The 14,002-nt window shown below is 33.5% G+C and overlaps 1 protein-coding gene across 1 annotated transcript in view; it reads left to right on the top strand.

Annotated features, from left to right (window-relative positions):
• LOC108767663 (beta-1-syntrophin) overlaps positions 1-14,002 on the top strand; it is a 106,868-nt gene that overhangs the window by 7,805 nt on the left and 85,061 nt on the right. The window contains exon 2 of the mRNA XM_018517640.1: positions 2,648-2,836. Within this exon, the coding sequence (XP_018373142.1) occupies positions 2,648-2,836 (189 nt within the window). The remainder of the gene's footprint in view (positions 1-2,647; positions 2,837-14,002) is intronic.

Genomic DNA, 14,002 nt, shown 5'->3' with positions numbered 1-14,002 from the left:
AACAATTGCCTGAGTAGCGGAAACCTTTCATAGGAATTTTTCTGTTCTTACAACCGAGTTTTCATCTGGTCTCCAGAAAACAGAAAATTTCGGTTGTTGTAACCGAAATTCAATTATACGAACCGAATCTTTTTTTCCGTGCAGATAGAATCGTTCGTTACATGCTGATTTTCGCAGAACGTGCACTAGTGCAGAAGCAGAAATTACTTTTTTTCATGCATCAAGTAACTTTTATTATTGCGTGCACAAAATTAAAAAATTTTTTTTTTCTTTATAACAAAGGTATAATGTATTATCTTAATATGATTATCTGTGTTGAAATTTTTCACATTTGAGTTGATTTTTATCTAGGTTTTTATTTAAAAAATTTACTATAAATCATAAAATACCATTAGGGGACAATAGTAACATCGATGCCTGGGGTCAGTTATTCACTTTTATACTGTAGAATCTGGATTTTGTAAGAAGGACTGTTACTTCGATTTACTCAATAGCATTATCAGCGACTTTATTATATTTGGCGAATACTTTTTGTAATCGAACCATGGTGTATATCCAGAATTTACTTTTTGACAACTATATCTATTCATTATTGGATACTCAGCAATATTTGAATGTTTGGCGTAAATCCAGGATCTACCTTCCGTCGACTATACATATAACTGAAATCAGGTCTGAACAACGAAGGTCTAATTTTAATAATTTTCATTATACATCTATAATTAGTGATTTACGTTAATCTATCGTAGTCAACCACTTTCATATATATACTTGTTTACATAATTTTGAAAATGAAGGTGGTCGAAACATTAGCTGATGTAGATATATTTTTAGTTTAATGTAGACATATTTTTATTTTGTTTTTATTTTTATTTTACTTAATGTCAACTGTATCATGTATACATTAAAATTTTTTTTGTTATTGCTCGTAGCTCTTCTGATTTATTTTGTTTTATTTGAATTATTTGAGCCTTTCTTTATTACGTATTTTTATTAATAAAACCAATAAAATAACCATTATTTTATTTATAAATAGTATGGTACAATTGTCCCTCTGTACTGTTACAATCGTCCCAGGGATTCGGACGGTTCCCAGATAGCATAAGGACGTCCATTGCACGTCCGTTCGACATGCGTTTCTGGACATTGGGACGTCCATAGGAAGTCCAAATTATGTCCGTCAAACGTCTTATGGACGTCCATTGGATGTACATTTGGTCACAACTTTGTACGTCACCATAGGATGTCCGAACACATCCAATTTTGGACCTATTATGGACGTATTATGGACTAATTTTGGACATCTTTTTCAATTAAAGACCTTGCTGCAATATTAATAATCACCTATTATATGATAATACGTGTTTATTGGAATATATGCTCTACCATCCTCTGACTGTCTTATTTATATTCTCCGCTGTCACTAAATGTGAGTTAGTTCAATATTGCAGTAAATGTCTTCAATTTTAAATTTGATTAAAAATATTTAAAAGTATTGGGTATTTCATAAAAATAAAAATTACAATTTTTTGGAATTAACTAATATCGTTTGGGTAATATTATTAATATGATATTATATAAGATATATAAAAAGTATGTTATTCAATACTTGTTGGTTGTTGGTTGTTCGTTAAATAATACGAATATAATAAAAATATAAAGAAAAACATTTAGTAAAAGTAAAATCCAAATTCGGACATCCATAGGATGTTTGAATAGAACATCCGTATGACGGACATCTCAAGGACGTTCATTTTATGTCCATGGACGTGCGGACGTGATTTTGACTTAAAATGGACGTCCTTGGGATGTCCAGTGCTATCTGGTTTGTAACAAAATTCCTCATAGTCTTTAAACAAACATAACTTTTTTCTACTTATATTGAAAAATTGAATCAAAAAAAATTTTGTAACTAAATAAATTCTACATCTAAAGGTATATACTTTTTTTAATGTAAATATTATATTTTAACTGTTATAATCCTTCAAAGTCAAAATGTTACTTTTATCCCCGGTCTTCCCTATGCAACACTTTAAGCACACAATTGTAAATAATTCTGTGTCACTAACTCAAGCGCTGCTAATCGGTATCATTGTTAAACACAACGAGTGGTATATTCCCCCAACTGGTATATTCCCCCATCTTACCCTATACATGATAAAACAGTTTAATAAGGTCATTATTTATACTACAATTTTATGATTTAAATGAAAATTTTATCATTTTGTTGTAATTATTTTTTGCAAACATGTGTACTTTTTATTGAAATAATTTTTAATTCAGGTTCTAATTATCACCAAAGTTTTCGTATTTTATTAAATACATAAGAAAAATCTGTAATTTTTAACTAATTTTTTTTATTTTATTAAAAAAATATTTGCAATACATCTTTAATTGTTTTTGTATATGTTTTCTGTAATATGGTGATAATCTGGAGGTGTATGTTCAGGTTATAGAGCGAGAAAAAGAATAAAAATTTAGCAATATAACTAAAATAGACTGTATAATATTCCCTACATGTAACGGTATATTACCTATGTAAGTCACCGAGAGAGTTTAGATAGAATTAAAAGATAAAACAAAAACATTTGTATTTTTACTTGACCTGCTTTGCGACATATACTGACGACGTGTTTTCTTGTTGCAGTGAAGTACCTGCGGGAAGTGACGCCGTACTTCAGGAAGGCTTCGATCATCCAGGAAGTGGGCTGGGAACTTCAACGCGGTTTCCTGAGCGCGACGCCACCGCCGCCAAAGTCACCACCACGGGCGGATACTCGTTATCTGCCATTACAACTCTGCAGACTCACCAGAGCGCATCCCTCTTCCGATCCCGGTAAGTCTTAACACCGAAAAGTCGATGCGTGGTTTGAACGGCTCGTCTGCCATGTAAAGATTAATTCGTCGGTTGTGCGGTTGGATCTGTGAGACCTTGGCTATTTCCCAATTTGTTACAATGTACCTACATGAGGATTATTACACAAATATTTAACACAATGCATCTTTTATTTTAAAGCAATTTGTTACATTTTAAATTTAACTTCTACAAGGAACTCGGAGCGAGAAATACACGGAAAGAACGATTTTATTAAAGGATCTAAAAATTTAACTGGATACAGGTCTGAAAATAATTTTGTTGGACCATCAAAATAATTATGCAGAACGTTTAAACGTTGATGATGATGCTGCAAAAAGTTTTAACATTCTAGTAACCAGTTTAAGCGTCCTACATAATTATTTTGATGATCCAAACAAATTTTTTAGACCTATATACAGTTAAATTTTTAGATACATCAGCAAAACCGTTTTTCCGTGTACATGTATAATAACGTTTTCTTATTAAAAATGTGCATAGCATTTGTCATAATTTTACACGAAAAGAACAGTTCTGTTGAAATATATGTATAAAAATTTAGTTAGGTACAGATCTGAAAATAATAATTTTGTTAAATCATTAAAATAATTAGAGGAAAGGCCCCTATTATGAGATACCGAGTTCATTTTGGGTAAATGCTAGAAATCTGTGGGCAGAATTTAAAAAAATAATAGGTCATTTTGAAGGGAATTTAATAAGCTGTAAGATAATGTTATATAAAATTTAATTCAAATTTCATTTTTTGTGAAAATTAAAGAAATGTTAAAAGTGAGCAAATCGCAAAGTCAAATTGTGCTCCTAATATGAGATGCCCCGAGAAATTGATAATAAAACGCAAAGTATATCAGTATTGCAATTAAAAAACTTCTAAAAAAACTTTCTAAAATACAAACAGCCAGCGTGCGCAAAAAATTAGCACGCGATAGATTGTACCCAAAACTCGTCTTCAAGTAGTTGGAATCGAGCATCGCAGAAATAGGCACTCGACGTTCATTCCGGTTATCCTTTTTATTATTGTACAATAACATTTATACTTTAGCAACGATTTTCACTATGACAGCAACATGGGTTATTTCATATTAGAAATACCCTGAGTATCTCCTCATATTACGATTTCCACGCCTTACGGTTTTACGATCATCAAATCTGACTTCTGCAATTAAGCAATTCTATATATCCCGTATTTTTCTATTAGTACGATCTTACTCTATTACTACATGAAGAATTTATTACCAAATATTTATTTATTAAATAATAAACAAAGTTTAAAGGCTCATCTCAATGAAACTTGAAGACATCCAAATTCTAAAATCTTTTTTACAATGACTACAGGCATGATCTAATAATGAACTTTCTACTAAATAGTTTTCAATCCAAGAGCAATAAATTTATGGTGGAACCAATAGATAGCGTTTATTAGTTTAGCAGAAACGCCGCTATCTCATATTAGGCGCCTATCTCATAATAGGAGACTTTCCTCTATGTATAAGGATTCTTAAACTGATTGTTAGACTGTCAAAAATTTTTGCAGCATTGTTCATCATATACTTGAGGTTTTTGCATAATTATTTGGACGGTCGAACAAAGTTATTTTTAGATCTGTAACTAACTAAATTTTTAAATACTTCAGCAAAATCGATCTTTCCGTACATACATGCTTGTAATTTTATATAATAATTCCAATATCGTTAAAGCGATTAATGACAGTACTTTTACCACTCTATTTTGTCCTATTTGAATGGACACGAAATATTAGCTTTGTGATTTGTAAACTCTTTAATCAGTTCTTATTGAAAAAGCCTTGATATTTTTATTTTGTGATTTCTGTTTCAAAATGTCTTCGAAAATCTGTCATTAAGTGAATATCCGGCGATTTTTATATAATTCGTATCTATTAGAAATTATATATTTGTTAATGCGACATCTTCAATTGTATTTTAACATTAATGTCCAAATCAACAAATGTTTCTTCAGCGAAAACGAGAAAATGAATTAGAAGTCGTTAACTATAATTACTTTATTGGACTTCTCTTTTCTAAAGGAGTATTGAAGCGATTAAGGCGAGAGCCGCCGATTACTTCAAATTTAATCTAAAACTCGAGGATGTTCAAAGGAAGATAAACATGAGAGAGGAATGGAAAACGCAAACGGATTGCGCGTTTTATCGTCTTGATTAACGAAGTAGTGCAATCTAGATCGCGGTTGAAGAGTTTAGGAGAATCGGGAGAGATCTCGTTTACCTATTTGCCAAGCGCAGCGACGGTGGTAAATGGCCTCGCGGCAGGATAAAAGTCCAGTCCTTCTATCGGAGACAGTCGCCTCCCACCGTCTACGTAGTGATAAACTGAGGATGAGTTAGCACGAAGGGAATATCTCTCCCCCTTGGGCTCGTAGTGAGTTAATGAAAGGCGAATGGCTCCTTAATTCTGTAAAGCTTCTCCCTTCTTCTCGTCCCCATTTACTCTAAGCACGCCATCTCCGTTCAGGGCCGCTCGTGCAAATTTTCACCTCTTGGGGATTGTTAGCGGTGTCCCATATGTGGCATGCAGTGGTTGTTTTATTTGAGCAGTTTAGTTAAGTGTCTCTATTATTACAGCCGTATTGTCCGTTTACTTCACTGTAATCCTGTCTTGATTGTTAATTTTTATTTCATTCATGAATACACAATAAAAATTTTATGAGAAGAAATTATATATTGTATTATATAAGATTTAAAAAACTTAAAATAGTTAAAACGAGGAGGGATACGCAAGTCTGAAAAATAGTAATTAAGGATTAATAATTTGTAACGTACCTACAATTACGTACTTGGTCAAATATAGTCAAATATGTGTGTTTAATAAATTCTTCTGCATCTTAAGAATAATAACTGAAAATACGAGTATATATACACGCTGTCGTATATAGAAAGCAAGACTAAAGTTTAAAGAACTTTTGAGATTGAAGAGTTAAACCGACCCTGGGACTCTCCTGGACTGAAAGAAAAACCGCGAGAGAGAATAGCTGCGCTGTTAAGAGAGGAGAAGGCAGAAGGGAAGAGACAAGTACGGTCGGCGCGGGTACCGAAAGGGGTGGTGACAGACGGGATGGACAGTAAGGGGTAGCTGTAAGCTAAGAAACGCAATCAGAGACGTGCCGTATCTCTTGCCGCCATCTCGCTAAGCCATGTCATAGAGTAACGCTTACTGATATTTCCGTGCGCTGATATTTCTTAAATCAATTTAGTAGCATCCGCACTGCAGTATAAAAATTTTAGCGCTAATCATAATGAAATTGCAATGGAAAGTAATTTAAACCGCGTTTAATAATCTTAAGAAGATATGGCGTTATCATTGGAGACCGAGAACGGAGATGCCTTGTATTAGATTAGATTTCTCGGTAATTTTCAATCGTTGGTTACTTGTAACTATTTCGCGGACAGCGAATGTGCAGTCGGTGAACATTCTGGTCAACGGTAAATTTTACGGCCGATGCAGTAAATTTTATGTCTTTGCCGCGACGATGATTGCATTCATATTGCCTCGATCGATGAACATGAATGATAACAGGACGATAAATTGGACATACGCTGCGCGCCCAAATCCGCGTCGTAATCCTTTTGCGTTAAAATGTAGGTAAAATCTCAATTGCCGAAAAATGAGATTTATGGAGTATTATAGGAGAAATGATTATATCAAATCGATTAGAGAGGAGGAAGTTGAACGTTTTTAGTATATATATAGGTTAAGTAAACAGATGAATTTAAAAAATATTACCACTTATATTATTTAAAACAGTTTTTAACTTTCTTTGTTAAGATATAAAGATAAACTTTTAAGATAAAAAAATATATTTTACATAAAAGTTTTATTATAAAATTCTTTGTTTATATACGTCAATAATATTTTTTAAAGATAATTATTTTCCAAATATATATTTTTAAAGTTATTTTTACAAAGTATTATTAACGTAGATAAATAGAGGTAATTTCACATTATAAAACTTTTATACAAAATTATTGTTTGACATTTTGAATAATTTTTTAAATATAGCAAAAAAGTTGAAAATTGCTTTTTAAAGGGATTGTTTCACCCCCTCCCCCCCTTAAAATCGTTTATTGGCCGCAATTAATATTTTTTTAAATTCACCTATTTACGTAATCTATATGTATAAAAGTTTCATTAAAAATTGAAATTTGACATTTTGCGAGAGTTCCTGATAAGTATCTGGATCTATACTTGAACTTGTATTTGCATCTGGATAGCATACTCGCTTTGATTTAGATCTACTGCAATTTTTGCTTCTGTATTTGTACCTGCATATATTCAAGTGTATCATATTGTTGATTATGATGTTTGAGATAACGGTAGCAAGAGATGATACTAAATGTTATGATGCAATGCTACGTGCAAATGAGCACCTATGTAGTGCAAAAGGGCTTGTGATAAAAGGAGAACAAAAGCATAGCATGTCAGAGAAGGGCGTAAAAAAATAGAGAAAGACGGTTTTGCTGCGTTGAATGTGCGTGTTTACATGATACCTGTGACCGCGAGCATCATTTTGCGGTTGAAAACGTTCAGTTACACTCGTCGCGCGTTGAAAACAAACAGGCAAGCCTGTATTCGTCGCCGCCCGTTTCGAAAGCTTGCTGGGGCTTTTCTAGATCATGAATTACAAAAGCCGGTGTTCTACTAGCGGCTATCAGCACAGCTTCGTAAATCGCTGAGATGAAAATGCACACGAAGTTTCACATTTGACTCGGTTAAATGGGTACACTTTGGCAAGAATGCGATAAACCATATTACACAATATGAATTTAAGCAAGTTTTATGCTATTGATTTCACAAAATAATACATTACACAAACTCTTAAAATAAACTTTATTAAAAGTACTTGTATTATACTATTTAAATGAACTTACACTTATTTATGGAATCTGTGTGTCCTGATTTTTTACGTCATGCGTGCGCGCGCGCGCGCGCGCGCGTGTGTGTAGATACATAATATAATTAAATAATAGAAGAGAGTTTCGGCAACGAATGCGTACTATTTAAAATACTGTTTAATATATTTTTCATTTGATACTTATCTGTACATAAATGAATATCGGAAATTGTAGTTTGATGTTTCGGACAGCCATTATTATATGTTTAATTTATCACCAATAACTAAATAAATTAATTTGTTACACGTGTTTTTATAATATGCTGTAAAAGGTGCGATTTATTAAGTAATCGGCTGCTTAAATCGTACTTGTGAGTCTCCTAAATCGTGCCTTTTTTGAAAGTATGGAATTTATGAACGAAAGTAACTAAAAATATAAGATTAATAAATAAAATTAACTAATATCATACATATTACCAGCTATATAAATAAAATAAATTTAAAAAAATAAAAAATAAACATTAGTTATATCTGATTTGTTTAAGTATTGTTAGTACAAAACAAGATGTGACCTTTCATTATGTTCTATAATATTCGGTTAGAAAATACTGATGAAGTATAATTAGGCGACCGGTACACCGAGAGAAAGGATTTTGTTAATTTAGCAAGCCATCAGTACCTTTAATCGGTGATCGGTAAATATGTAACAACAAATTATGTTGTTGTGATTGCTGCTAGTCTGCTATACCAACCAATTATTAGTAACAGAAACAAACTATATAGAATCTAACCTATCTTTTGGATAGACTTTAGCTCGTTTACATAGAATTCGTAGATGATCGTGGAGTCTTAAGTTGTAGGAAACCGACCAGCACAGTCAAATATAGGGAGAATACTTGACTAGGATTAATCAATTTTTTACGATTTGAGACCCTGCAACCGTTTACGACTTTTATATATATATATGAGCCTCTTATTTGCTAGCGATACTATTGATTATTTGTTACATTGACGAATTAATTTGCAATCGTAACAAATCGATTGTTTTTTAAACAAATATCACATTTGTTTTCCCTTGATTTGTTCCAAAAACAAAATCTTTTCTCTCATTGTACGTATTCACGAACTCTATATCATGTATAATCTATAATATATTAAGTCGAAACATACAATTCGCTAAGATCTGAGTCTGCTTCCCGATTACGTAATCTGATGTACTCCCAATGTTAATTAATTAACAATCAGCGCTCTTTGATCACCTACCCGTGTATAGAGTGTCCTTCTAAGCATGTGCAGCATATCAGACGGAATTGACGTCGCGATGCAAAGTCAGTAATCAAGCTTTCCTGCCGTATCAGACAACCTTTCGAGATCTTGTTGAATTCCTCTTCAGGCATGAAAGATTTTAGCCAAGGAAGACGGTTGCTTTGCAAGCTCTTGCAAGATAACCGCAAGCTGTGCGAAAAGCATTTCCTTAGGGTATCTGTATACCAGGGTTGGTAAAGACTAATGTTTTTTTTATGAATAAAACATATTGTATTTCTTCTTAAATATATTTTTAATGCTTTAAATATGCTTTAAACAGCACTATAAAAAAATATGTTTAAAACATATTAAAAACATCAATTAAGCATGGTTTAAACTGTTTAAAACACGTTTAAAACATGTTTTTTACCAACCCTGCTGTATACTCTTCTGAGGATTTCTCGAAGAAATCATTTCCAGAACAACCTCTAGAGATAAGCGAAAGCAATACTGTGATTCCGCAGATATTAATTCATGCAAGTTCTCTTAACTCCACAAGCAATCACATTTCGGTAGATCTCGAATTCGTAAGGAAATTAGAACTTCTGAATTTGGGTGGAATATAATAAAAAATATAATAGACTGAAATTAAATTAAATTTTATTTTGTCGATGTTTCTTAATGAATTACTAAGGTTCTGTTAAGGGGATCCTAAAGACGTCTGTATTACCGACTAAACACGTATAATTTTTGTATAACGAATACTCTTTTTCTCTTTCACGGATTGGAAAATCCTTTTCCAGGATTAAAGTATACGCATTAATACGTGTTTGTGAAATGGAGTCTACGCTAAGAATGATCAAAAATTTCGAAATCGATATATTTTTTACAATTTCTTAGTGTAACACGGCGTCTCAGCTGTCAAGTTGTGACAACATTTGATTGATATGAAAGCTTTGCAACCCGAACGTACTAAATAATAGTTCCCAAACACATAATTTGCACGAACATACAACGTCGAGTTCTTAAAATTAGATTTAGACGCTTTATCGCGACGAATTCGTTGTACGAAAATTGACACTTATGTGTGACTGCGTGTATCATAGGCTGCGTGAGATATTGCTGCGGTAGTATAAAAAGACATGTCGATGTGCGGCGCGCGGCGCGACATCTAGTGATTTCGTCGGAGTTCGAGCTTTGCTTTAGGATCCCCTTAAGAGGATGCTGGAGTGACAGTCGAAGTTAATCAAGATCGATAGTACAGACTTTTTTAAATTCCAAATTCGACAATAGTGACATCTTTCATTCATTTCTTATACTTATTATATATCGTTGTCTTGCTCGAACGCATTCATCTGTCCTTATCTAACATATTGCAACGCCATTTCTTATAGCGTTTTCGATTGGGGTGCACTGGCTGCACTCAGTGTCAAGAGCGTGTTCGATTGGCAGTGCCAATGCGCACTTGGCTAGTGTCACGTGTTCATTTAATCGCACGACACTCGCGTAGCGCGCACTCAGTGCGCACTAAGTGGCACGAGATATTTTGACGGTGCCAGTTCAGTGCACGTTTTATCACAGTTAAGGATATACATAGGAACAAGCAAATCTGCGCAGTTGAATTGAAAACGGGGTCTTGTCCCTACTCTTAATATCTTTTACTGTGGTTTTGTAACATTTTGAACATTGCTTCAAAGTGAACAAAAATGAGTTTCAGCTTTAGCACTGAAAATCTTGGCGTATTCTTTTGAACTTGCACTATTCAGTGCAACCCATGGAACTCGTCCAGTGTTGGTGTGAACTGAGTGCGCACTGGTGCGCACTAACTTTTGCCCAATCGAAAACGCTTAGAAAGAGATCAACTAAAATACTGCTCGGTTTCATGGCTTCACATCAATTTCACTCGTAATATACCAACGAAATTTTCAGCGACTCTTTTCTCTTATACTAAAGCTCCTATCTCGTTTCTGAAAGCATAGAATTGTTCTTCGAGGTTTTCTGTAGGCTGCTGGTTATTTATTTTAACCGGGTAAAATCTGAAACTCTTATATGCAGTACATATTGTGACGAGTTGACTGCAGGAGCCGGTGACAAAACTACAATTTTTAATTTTCTTTCATTTTTTGTATTAAATTGTAGTTGGCAGCCTGCGTTGTTATCGATACTTTAATTGTGGAGAAGGACTTTTCAATCCATAAACACAATTAAGAGAAAAGAGTCTTTAAAAATTAATGGTAAAACAGGACACTCCAGCATCCCCTTAAGAGAAACATTTAATTTTTTCTATGAAAGAATCAATTAACAATATATCTTACTACATTTAATCAAGAGCTTAAATTGAAAGTAGGAACAGTTTATGCATTAAATATTTTTTTATCTCAAATCATCTCTAGTTTTCTAAAACATTAGTTCTTTTTGAATTCATTACACTATTTTCGTAAAAAAAACTCGTTTTAAAAACTTCCAATTTGTTAATTTTGACATTTATGCGATAGTCACAAAAGTGGTTATGAAATACATTAATATAATTGTAATCGAATGTAAACTAATAACTCATTATCTTGGGAAGTTCACGAATCCCTCCTTGATGACAAAAGAAAAAGGGTAAAAGATGAGCAAAGGTTCTGGTATCCCTGCTGATCCTCGTTCAGCCGCGCCTCATTAATCAGACGGACGGCATATAGGGTGCAATTATCCGACGGTAATTAACTTCGCAAACTGCAGCACCCGCGAAGTCCGGGAAGGTGGTGGGTGCATACGTGTTAGGGGATGCTTCGTGTGGTGCTATCGGAGGCGGTTGGATAGTCTGGATGGAAGGTTCTTCGTGGGTTCCAGCCTGATGGAGCTGTTCTGGAATTATACACGAGGTTAGTCCTGAAAACCGGCCGGCAGCCAGCTTTTGCCCCGGAAACTAATTTAACTCTTGCATCCCCCACTCTCTACTCTTCCCCCTTCTCCATCTCACTGCTCTTTCACCTTCCGCTACTGATTTCGACTTGCGCGATCGTCCGAGTCTGACTGTGATACACATCGCGAGATGATCAATTTCTGGGTTCTCTGCTAGGAATGGACTGACATTCAGTTGAACTTCAAAGGTTCTCAAATGGAAGATTCTTTAATAATGGGGAAAAATTAGTTTTTGCTATACATATATTTGTCATAATATTATTTATTATAAAAATTAAAGATTCATTATATCAATCTACATTATGCAAGTAAAATTAATTCTTTATGCATATATGGACAATGGGATGTATATTTTTTCCCTGAATCCTGTATGTTTCTTTGACACTTAACTACTAATATGCACATATTAATATAATTTATACTTCTGAAAATTTAAACTGTCACTAGTGATATTTTTATAAAAAGAACTTTTTTTTTGTAATAATTGTTATAAAGATTATTATATTATATTATACAATTAAGATTATTATATATTATATATTATATATTATATAATAAAGATTATTATATTATATTAGATTATTATATTATATTATTATATTTCACAATAATTGTTATAATTGTTATAGAAAGAAGTAGGTATAAAGAAAGATATGTAAATAATCATAACAATGTAGAGTATTTTAATTTTAATTTTATCCTTAATGTATTCTCTGTTTGATTAGGTGTTTTGAAAAACGCACATGACATTGCGTTTACACTTGCAACGTTCTATTGAAAGTTTACTATGTTGGTTCGTTACATCGATAATCGGATGAGGGTAAAGATAAAACAAATTTCACACAAGATCGAACAAGCTGTAAGTTTATCGGAGAACAAGAAAATTAAAAGATTATCCGCCGCAAACATTTCTCAACTTCTCTTTTTTCTTATCAATTTTTATAAGCGATATCTATAGTAGATAGAATACTGATGTATATTCGTAAATTTTGAAGAATCAATAAATCATATACACATTGCGATGAAAATAGCAATTAATCGAATTGGTCATTGTTCGCAAAAAATTTTGTAATAAGACTAAATATTAAAATAAGTGAAAGAGTAAAAGAATATTCTACGGAGAAGAATTTTCCCGTAGGGAATAACATGTAACGTTTATTAGAAATAGATGATGATTATAAAGAAGTTTCACATTTTTATTTTTTCTCAGTTTTGATTTTTTAGCTGTTTTTACTATTACAATCCTTTACACTCTATATAATTTGATTGCCATACTTTCTTAACGAAGACAACACTATGCTACGAAAGGCTTCCAACTCTACGTAACAAGAAATGGATCAGGTGTTATTGTGAAAATCATAGAGATGGACACATGAAAAAAGTTGGGAGATGCAAAAAGGGCGAGGCCATAGGTAACGAGCAATTGTAGGGGCCGTTATCAGTAACAAGCGGAATTGCATTGTGCGCCGAAAAGCCCTCCGGCAAAGGTCTCATTACCATCGTCATGCGAATCCCAAGCGATACAAACGAGTACTTGTTGTCCTGTGTGTATATATACATATACATGTGCATGTGTGAGTGCACAGGCGTGCGGCGTGGACACACGTGCGTGTAGTGTATCGTATAAGTACGAGTATTATCGCGTTGTGTACACGTCGTTGTTGCAAGGGCTCCATTATACTCTGATATCGTTACGTGAACCGTGCCGAGATGGTTTATATAAGTGATGGTCCTACGATAATACCGTAACATTAACGATGAGGATTTTGTTACGGTGATCATCCCCACGGATCGAGTGTACAATGAACGGGTTAATTATTAAGGATCGAGGGCGCAGAAATACAAAGGATACAGATTTCTCCATTGCAACGAGATGCAACAGTTTATCCATTCGGGGAGATCTGAAGATTTTAGAGTCTATACGAGAGGCAGAGTTGCAGGTAGTATCAGATTTGAAGGATCGATGTATCAGGTGTATCAGTCTCTAAAAATGACTGGAATAAAATTTATACTATGAAAATGAATATTATATACTTATATATGAAACAGTTCCATGATGTTAATATTTATCAAAGAATTGGAAAGAGTAAGGGCACTAGGAGTCGGGCGCAG

This window comes from Trachymyrmex cornetzi, unplaced genomic scaffold (assembly GCF_001594075.2).
Source record: "Trachymyrmex cornetzi isolate Tcor2-1 unplaced genomic scaffold, Tcor1.1 scaffold715, whole genome shotgun sequence".
Lineage (NCBI taxonomy): Eukaryota > Metazoa > Arthropoda > Insecta > Hymenoptera > Formicidae > Trachymyrmex > Trachymyrmex cornetzi.
Note: the sequence above shows the minus strand (reverse complement) of the source record. Positions and strands in the feature narration are given on the sequence as shown.